We start from the raw sequence: 10,000 nt of genomic DNA on the forward strand, positions 1-10,000 counted from the left end.
GTATCTCAAATGTCTTTTGGTGCTTTGGTACTCACTGTTTGTCCCTTCTCTCTCTCTGTAGGCACATCTCCCACTTCATGCACAAAGTGCCCTTCCCCTCCTCACAAAGGCCTCGCATCCTGGTGCAGGTAAAGCCCATCAAATTCCACCTCTCTCTTCTTTAAATAGAAACTTGTCAGCATTATACAAACGTCTCTTTTTAATAGGCTGAGAATGATAAGCTTTCAGACAGGTTTTCCAGAGTTAATTTGCATTCGTAATCTTGTTAAATCCCTAAAGATGATTTGTTGTCACTTTTATGTGACTGCTCACCAGTCTCTGCACTTGTCTCAGGAGTATTATTGGGGCCTTGGCACCTCTGTTGGAAGTGGTGCTGGCTGCTGGATAGCAGCTAAGGGCCCGTCTACACGGGTAGGACACTGTTTTTTTTTTAAACCGGTGAGTTTTTGTTGAATCGGTTACGCCTCGCGTGTACACAACGCCGGCAGTTAAGGAGACTGTAACCGGTAGTTTTTGTTACTGGGTTCCGAAGTGGGATGCCACCATGGGGGCGCTCCCCCCTCTCCTCTGGGCCTCTGTGTCCCGGGCCATGCAGTGCTGCCTGGGTGATTTAGATGATTTATGTTCCTTATTCACACAGGCTGCAGCTGCACTGTTGATTTTGATATTTAGGGAAACGTGCCTATTTGTAACTTTCTCTTTCTCTCTCTTTCTGTGTGTGTGTGCGTGTGTTGTGTTGTGTGTGTGTGTGTGTGTGTGTGTGTGTGTGTGTGTGTGTGTGTGTGTGTGTGGTGTTGTGTGTGTGTGTGTGTGTGTGTGTGTGTGCGTGTGTGTGTGCTCTTTACAGCTGTCTCCACACGATAGCCTGATGCTGAGCCAGCCAGTGTCCTCTCCTCTGCCTTTGAGGTACATCACACCGAGTGGCACACACACACACACACACACACACACACACACACACACACACACACACACACACACACACTCACACACATGCACAGACGCACACACACACACACACGCACACACACAACACAACACAACACACACACACACACACACACACACACACACACACACACACACACACCGTGCACGCGCACACATACACACACACACACACATACACACACACACACACACACACACACACACACACACACAGAGAGACTGAGGCCTGTGTTTATTTCTCTCCCCGCTGTAGTGGTGGTCGTCTGTCCACGCTGCTGTTGAACCTGGGCCCCAAGAACGCCGCTAGCCTGCTGGTCCTGGCCGTCACAGAACACAAGATCCTGCTGCACTCACTCCGGCCGGCCGTGCTGACCAGCGTGGCCGAGGCCCTGGTCTCGGTGAGTCTCCATTGCCTCCGGAAAAGCCCAGGGAAGGTCACTGAATGGGGGGCTGACCCTCAAGTCCCTCAGGTCACTGTGTGAAGGACGGGGTCAGTGTGCACTTTCCAGGTGCAGGACAGGTGAACCCAGAAACGTCTGAAGAAAGAGTCCGCACATTATGTAGGGAGCCTGAGGAGGACCAAAATGGTCAAAATGTTGCAGAAATTAAAAAAAAAAACCTTCCAGAGAAAATGAAGTGTGTGGAGAGAGCTGTGTGTGTGGACACAGTGGAGCTGTGTATGTGGACTTCCTGAGGCTTATCCTCACTCTCTGAGGACGTCTCTCCTGTCCTCCTCCAGGGCTGCGGACAGAGGGAGGTGTCTGACCAGTGTTCCTGTCAGACAATCAATCACTGCCAGTCTGATGGGTCAGTCAGCGGCTCAGGCAGGCAGGTTGGCAGTGGCCTGAAGGATTGTGAATGGCTCCGTTCGGGGGAAGACAGTCACTCTGGTGTCAATCAGAATCAGGTTGATTTCACCAAGTGAATTAGCACACATGAGGAGTTTGGTTCTGTCTGAATGTGGTGTCATTCTTGGAGTACAGACAATATACAAAGAGTTTGGTTCCAAAACGCTATATCCTCCATTTTAATGAATTTTCATAAATTACTTTTTATTATTTTGTTTTCCAAGTAATTTCAGTGGAAATGTAACTGGGTCTGTCTTTCTTTACTCAAACAAAACAACAGAACTGCAATATTATTGATATTACTTGAAATATTAAAATAAATAACATGACTTATTAATGTTTTCAAAAATGGATTTATAGTGTTCTGGAACCAAATTCTTCATATAGGCACTATAATAGAATATACTGTATATACAATATACAACACACAGACAATGAGCATTGTTATCAGGCAGCTCTGTGTTGTGCCACTGGTCTGTTGGACTCTGGTGTCCTTTAGAAAGCCTTTAATAAAGAGATATGGAACTGATGCTTTTGAAGGATCAATAGTATTGCCAGCCGTGGATCTGGATGTGGATGTGTTTCATATCGACTTTTTTTATGCCAGGTGTATTACTCATCCTGAGTCACTGTCCATCTCAAATTACTGATCCTCCAGTCCAGTCCAGTCCAGACTCGGCGTCTCTGTTCTTTGGAAGTGATGAGTGTGCAGAAGCAAAGCTAATACAGCCTGTTTCTCCCCAACGTTTATTATTGTGTATCTTGGGACTGCCTCTGTAAGCATACCTGATTTCACTAGTTAATATGAGTCTGATATGAAACAGAATGCAGAAATAGCTAGGGTAGGAATGGCATGACTCATAAATGGCAGTTGAAGCTGAAACAACATCCTGTTGTCTTCCCTTGCTAGCCTGGTGGTGTGGGGCTGCATGCCATCATAATGACCTCAGGGGTATCGGACTTATCAGGTTTCCATCAGAACAACCCTCCTGATAAATTAAACAGAATATTGCTGGTTATGACAATGTCGTAATTCGATTCGCTTCAAGTGCTAACTGCTGCAGCGATGTGATAAGAGACCGCTGGCGTGTGTGCTGAACACTGAGTGGTAGACCTTCTCCTGTCCAGCCCAGATGTGGGGCCCAGATGTGGGGAAGTGGGTCGTGGGGTGGAGGTTGACAGACGTGAACGCACACATACTGTAGCATGCTGTGCAGTTGGCACGCCGAGCCATTGGCTGAGAATGAGCGGGGTCAGCAAATTGATTGGTTTTGTGAAATAAGCACACAGTAAGAACAGGCCAATCAGCAAAAGACGGTCTATTTTCCAAAACATCAATGTAGAGCTAACACCAGGTGGCCAACCCCCCTCTTCTCATCCAGACCAATCAACTGATGCCATATAGAGTCTGCTGACTGAACTCCGTAGGGTCATGAAAAGCCGCGCTAACAGCAGCTGATGGCTAACCCTCCTCCTCCTCTTCCTCATCTTCCTCCTGCGCCCCCAGATGATCTTCCCGTTCCACTGGCCGTGCCCGTACATCCCGCTGTGCCCGCTCGCCCTGGCAGACGTCCTAAGCGCCCCTTGCCCCTTCATCGTGGGAGTCGACTCGCGCTACTTCGACCTCTATGAACCCCCGGCCGACGTGAGCTGTGTGGACCTGGACACCAACACCATCTCCCAGTGAGTGACCCCCACGACCTCTGCATTTCTGCCCTCTCCCTGGAGTGTGTCTGACCTCTGACCTTTGACACTTACCCCATTTTTTCTGGGCTTCAGCTGAAATGTCATTCTTCAGAGAGTTTAGGAGGGGGGTTAAAGTGCTCTGCTGTCCTAACTCATCAGGCCTTTAAGGTTATAAAAGAGCAGAGAAGATAGAGAGAGAGAGAGAGAGAGGGAGAGAGAGAGAGAGAGAGAGAGAGAGAGAGAGAGAGAGAGAGAGAGAGAGAGAGAGAGAGAATAAAGCTACATTTCACTTGATGTCTAGTTTCCCAGTGGACAGTAAACTGATGCTGTGGAATGTTAAATGATAAAGTTTAAAGATAAAATCTAATCTGATCTAATGTGAATGTGGAGAAGCTGTAAGGGAAGGAGGGAACGAAAGAGTGAGGGGATGAATACACCAGGGAGGGAGGGAGAGAGGGAGGGAGGGAGAGAGAGAGGGAGGGAGAGAGAGAGGGAGAGAGGGAGGGAGGGAGAGAGAGAGGGAGGAGAGAGAGGGAGAGAGGGAGGGAGGGAGGGAGGGAGAGGGAGGGAGAGAGAGGAGGGAGAGAGAGGAGAGAGGGAGGGAGGGAGAGAGGAGGAGGGGGAGAGAGAGAGGGGAGAGAGGGAGGGAGAGAGGGAGGGAGAGAGGGAGGGAGGGAGAGAGGGAGAGGAGGGAGGGAGAGAGAGAGGAGGGAGGGTGGGAGTCTTGTTTGTTGGTCCTCTATGTCAATGTGGTTGGACTCCACCCCAGTTACTCCTTGCAGTCTACGCCAGTTCCCTCTCCCTAATGACTAACATGTGTGTGGGTGTGTGTGTGTGTGTGTTTGTGTGTGTGTGTGTGTGTGTGTGTGTGTGTGTGTGTGTGTGTGTGTGTGCATTGTGCCTTGGGGGGTGTTGCAGCAAAGAGGACAGGCGATCGCTGACCTGGAAGATCCTGCCGAGGAAAGCCTGTAAACATCTGATCAACGCTCTGAGCAGCCTCCACCAGCAGCTGGCTGACGGTGAGCGAGAGCAAAACGTGTCCAACACACACATCCTGTCCAACACTGGTCCTCACATCACCACATTCTGTCCAACACTGGTCCTCACATCACCACATGCTGTCCAACACTGGTCCTAACATCACCACATGCTGTCCAACACTGGTCCTCACATCACCACATCCTGTCCAACACTGGTCCTCACATCACCGCATTCTGTCCAACACTGGCTCCTAACATCACCACATGCTGTCCAACACTGGTCCTCATTCTTCTGTCCAACACTGGTCTCTAACATCACCACATTCTGTCCAACACTGGTCCTCACATCACCACATTCTGTCCAACACTGGTCCTCACATCACCACATGCTGTCCAACACTGGTCCTAACATCACCACATTCTGTCCAACACTGGTCCTCACATCACCACATTCTGTCCAACACTGGTCCTCACATCACCACATGCTGTCCAACACTGGTCCTCACAGCACCACAACACACACAGCTCTGGTCCTCACAGCACCACAATACATGCAGCTCTGGTCTTCACAGCACCACAACACATGCAGCTCTGAGGAACTGCCCCCTGGAGCCCCTTTACTGACCGCGCCGAGCGCCGAGATCCACAGAGTGTTTGAATCCGCCTCCTCTCCCCCTCCACTGTGTTATCCGCCTCTTCTCCTCCTCCTCCTCTCTTCCTCTCCTCCTCCGCCTCCTCCCCCTCCTCCCTCTCCTCCTCCTCTCCCCTCCTCCTCTCCTCCTCCGCCTCCTCTCCACCTCCTCTCCTCCTTTCCTCTCCTCTTCTCCTCTCCTCCTCTCTTCCTCTCCTCCTCCACTGTGTTCTCTGGGCCATGACCCCCTCATTGTGCTGCTGATGCTATCCAGCCCTCGTTAACCGCTGGTGAATGGGGGTAGGCGAAAGCTAATCAGGCTTGAGATTGGCTGCGATGTGGAGGTGGACGAGTAATTTGGCCGCTCCTGGAGTGCAGCGGAGCTGTACCGGGCTGGAGGGGTAGATGCTATCTGACCAGGGCTGAAGACCTGCACTGGGGGGGGGGGGGGGGGTCAGATGCTATCTGACCAGGGCTGAGAAATTGATTGATGGGACAGAGGGGAGGAATGTGTGTGGCGCTAAACCTCAGCAGTGGTGAAAGTGTTCACACACAATCACCACCAATCTTTCTCTCTCACACACACACACACACACACACACACATACACACACTCACACTCTCCTCCATCTGACAGTTAACCTTTCATGTGACCTGATATATAGAGGATGACAGCCTCAGGCTTGAATAAGGGCCCAAAAAATTCCTGTGAGGAGACAGGGTGTTATCAGGCCCCCCTACCCTCCAGCTGCGAACACTCCTGGGACATCTTATCTAAAGCACCTCTTTGAGCTTATGTAACACTGTTTTTTATGTTTTTAACATTTATTTATTTTTCTTTTTTTTTTTTACCTAGACATGTTTTATGGCCAGCTGAGTGTCTGATTACATATTTCATACTCTTCATGGCCACGTGCTGGGCAGGCTGTAAATTTGTTTCTTATGTAACTTGTGTGTGTGTGTATGTGTGTGTGTGTGTGTGTGTGTGTGTGTGTGTGTGTGTGTGTATGTATATGTGTGTGTGTGTGTGTGTGTGTGTGTCTGTGTGTTCGTGTCTGTGTGTGTGCGTGTGTGTGTTTGCACATTCCTTCTCTGAAGGTGATCTGGTGACTCGGGAGGATGGCCAGATCGAGCCGGCCATGAGCGAGCGCGACCCCGGTGGCGGTGGGGGCAAGAGCCTGCAGACCCTGGAGCTGGAGATCCAGGAGGCCTTCCTGCGCTTCATGGCGGCCATCTTGAAGGGCTACCGCTCCTATCTGCTGCCCATCACCGAGGCGCCCTCCGAGAAGGCCACCGACGCCAGCTCACTCTTCGACCTGCAGGGTGGGTGATATCACCACACACACACACACACACACACACACACACACGGCCAAACACACTTAACACTCTTCCTCGTCACTGTAATTGCCCCTGCTACACCCAGGCAACTCTGTGGTGTTTTAGAAACAGAACATTTGGTACTGTATTCAAAACTGTGTGACATTAACTGATAAGGACACTGTAGCAAACTAATTTTGTCAACGTCTCATTTATTAACATGATGAATTGTGTGTTACTGGTTCTGGTAATTACTTGGCAAGTCTCAGCACTCCGACTGACTGGGCTGATTAAAAGTCACCATCATAACACTAAAATGCCGTCAGAGCGGCCGAGGTGAAACAAAACGAGCATTAATCCAGCGGCATTTCATTAGTTTGGCCCACGGCCGGCCAGCAGGAATTCCCGGGGTTGTTGATTAGTGTGGTGGTGTCGATCCGCAACTGGGCCGAACGGCACGGTCTGGAAGGACGCCCACCGAGTATGGCTCAAGTTCAGCCCTGAAAATGAGTGTGGTGAATCTGGACACACACACACACACACACACAGAGAGAGAGAGAGAGAGAGAAAGAGAGAGAGAGAGAGAGACACTCACACACACACACAGAGAGAGAGAGAGAGAGAGAGACACACACACACACACACACACACTCACTCACACACACACACACACACACACACACACACACACACACACACACACTGTGCACAGCCCCAGTGGAAATTAGGCTCGGCTGACATGTCCAGCAGAATCCTTTGTGATTAATAGAACATTTCTCTGCACATCTGCTGCCTCTTACATAAGCACCCCAGAAAGGCCGAGTCCGCCGGCTCGCTGGCTGTCTTGCGTAACATCGGCGCTTAGGTCTCGGGCGGTCAGGTTTTCTGACAGAGCAAGATAAATATCGGCCACTAAGTTCTCACACATCTCTGGCCTTTCATGTGGTCTCGCGGGGGAGAGAAATAGATGGCCTGCTAGCGACAGGTGAATTATAACGAGGCCGCTGGGGTTCACAGCCTTGCGACTGTATCTGTGTGAGAGAACATGTATTTCCCCCTCACCCTCTTATCTCATACCCCCCCCGATCTCTCCTCTCGCTGACAGCCTTATCTCCGATCTCTCCCTTATGTCCGATCTCTCTCCCTTATCTTCGATCTCTGTCCCATCTCTCCTCTCGCTGACTGCCTGTCTGATTTCCGCAGGCTTTCTGAAGAGCCGTGATCGCTCGCACCAGAAGTTCTACTCGCTCATGACCAAGACCCAGATGTTCATCCGGTTTATTGAGGAATGCTCTTTCGTCAGCGACAAAGACGCCAGCTTGGCCTTCTTCGACGACTGCGTCGACAAGGTAACATTTCTTTTTAGAAACATTTTAGAGTTGTGTGTTTACATTTAAGCACTCTGAATCATCACTGTGACCCACAGTATTTGAGAAAGATCTAAGAGATAATGATGATTAACATCAAGGGCAGAGTGAGGACTAAGTTACCGTAAAAGACAAATAATTGCGCCCACATTGCTGACTAACATTTCCACTTTCGTCCTGAAAGAATTTGTTTGTCATTATTTTATTTTTAGCAGCAGGGCCACTTTTCCTGCACTTGTATCCCCTTGGCTTTCTCTGTGCTATTTCCAGTCTAAACAAGTTTTCTCTCTCTCTGCTTCTCTCTTCCACCTTTTTCTTTCTTTTCTTTTGTTTTTCTTCTCTCATCTCTGTTCACTGCTTGCGTGGAAAGCTCTTTGGAGCGGAGAAGGGAGGCAAGGTAAGTCACAGACACCCAGAGACAGGTTGTTGTTCCTCTCAGAGCCAAGCTGCAGTGATGGGAAGGGAGACGTTTTTCTCTGCGACGCTTAGAATGATTCAATCCCCCCCCTTTGATATCTCTATGATCGGCTCCCTCCCTCCCAAGTGTCTTAGCGATGCAGATACGAACGCGTTCTCTGGGGAGGCGTAGCGCACCGAGTGCTTTCGTCTCAACAGCATCCAGGTGGAGAGGAGGAGGAGGAGGAGGATCTGAGGATCACAGCAGCTGAGAGGGAGAGAGACGTTTTGCTTCTCGGAGTGAAGCCAGAGTAATCGTTTTGAGAAATCAGGGCCGTCCGAGAGCGTGACAGTGACTTCTTGCCGAGTGAGAGAGGGGCTTCTTGCGCGGTGTGCCATGGAGTTCAGGATTGGTAGATGGGTGTATCTGGGCGGGGGAGGGGTTTGGGTGGGGGGGGGGGGGGGGGCAGAAGAGAAAGGGAGAGATTCAAAATGCTCGAACGCGTTTGGCTAGGGCCTGAGGAGCCTGGGCGGCTGGGCTGTCTCTGTGAGTTTGTGATGGGAGCGTGCAATATTAAATAAATAACGCACCGCCATAGCTCTGCTGCAGACAGCACTCAGCGCAAACAGCTAAGACACTCCCGGTCCCGCCAGCATGAATAATGGATGGGAGGAGAGAGCTGTGTGTGTCTGTGTGTGTGCCGCTGGTTGAGCTTGTCAGCAGGGGGATTCAGGGGGGCAGAGGGTGCGGAGTCTCATAAAGGCTGGCAGGGTGTCAGTCAGCTGCCATCGCTACGACACACACATACAGGCATCCAGAGGCATACACAGATGTGCACACAAGCACACACTCACTCACACACACACACACACACACACACACACACACACACACACACACACACACACACACACACACACACACTCAAACATACACACACACACACAAGCACCCACTCAAACACACACACATGCAAAAGCACACTCAAACACACAAACATGCAAACACACACACTCACATGCAGATGCCGTCAAAAGTGCACGGCCACTCATACGCAAACACACACACCGTGTGTGTACAGATGTGCACGCCCACACATGGTCACATTAAGCCCATTTCACCCTTCATATTCCCCATACACACACACACACACACACACACACACACTCATATGTGTGCTTCGTGGCTCTTGGGTGTGTGTGGGAGGATATGATGTTCTGTTCCCCCAGCTGTGGCGAATGGAGAACAGCGTGTTCATGTGCTGCTCTGTTCTCCGCTGTGCACACGTGAACTCCAGCTCATGAAACCGGAATCTCCCTTCAGAGTTAACGTCTTAATTACGCCGAAGGACGTCTGCAGGCACACACACACACACACACACACACACACACACCAGAGTTTATCCTGCTGTGGTCTGCTCTGCCCTCGGCGCTGGTCTGCCTGATGCTGTCCTGTGCTGTGTTGCGCTATGGGATGCCATTTTGTTTGGGCTGTGGTGCCTTTTCCCCCCAAGGTGACTGAGGGAATTAGAGGGTTGTGTTTTGGGGGTTGTGTTTAGCACAGCGGGATTAAAGACTAGAGACTGAATGGGTGGACCTCTGGAGTAGGTCCTCTTGCTTGGTGTGTGTGTGTGTGTGTGTGTGTGTGTGTGTGTGTGTGTGTGTGTGTGTGTGTGTGTGTTTCTGTGTGTGTGTGTGTATGTGAGTGTGAGTATGTGTGTGTGAGTGTGCATGCACGTAGGCCTGTCTGCAGCATAAAATGCAATGCGGTGTAGTGGTGGTCCTAATGCATTTATACTATTTACACTTGTTAAATGTAGA

General features: G+C 50.4%; 1 protein-coding gene across 1 annotated transcript in view; it reads left to right on the plus strand.

Moving 5' to 3' along the window:
- Positions 1–10,000, plus strand: part of dennd4a (DENN/MADD domain containing 4A) — a 51,322-nt gene that overhangs the window by 15,744 nt on the left and 25,578 nt on the right. Inside the window, 8 exon segments of the mRNA XM_048257230.1 lie at positions 62–128; positions 848–906; positions 1,205–1,349; positions 3,307–3,482; positions 4,404–4,504; positions 6,195–6,419; positions 7,620–7,765; positions 8,154–8,180. Coding sequence (XP_048113187.1) covers positions 62–128; positions 848–906; positions 1,205–1,349; positions 3,307–3,482; positions 4,404–4,504; positions 6,195–6,419; positions 7,620–7,765; positions 8,154–8,180 — 946 coding nt within the window.

The sequence above is a fragment of the Alosa alosa genome, chromosome 11, assembly GCF_017589495.1.
Source record: "Alosa alosa isolate M-15738 ecotype Scorff River chromosome 11, AALO_Geno_1.1, whole genome shotgun sequence".
Classification (NCBI taxonomy): Eukaryota; Metazoa; Chordata; class Actinopteri; order Clupeiformes; family Clupeidae; genus Alosa; species Alosa alosa.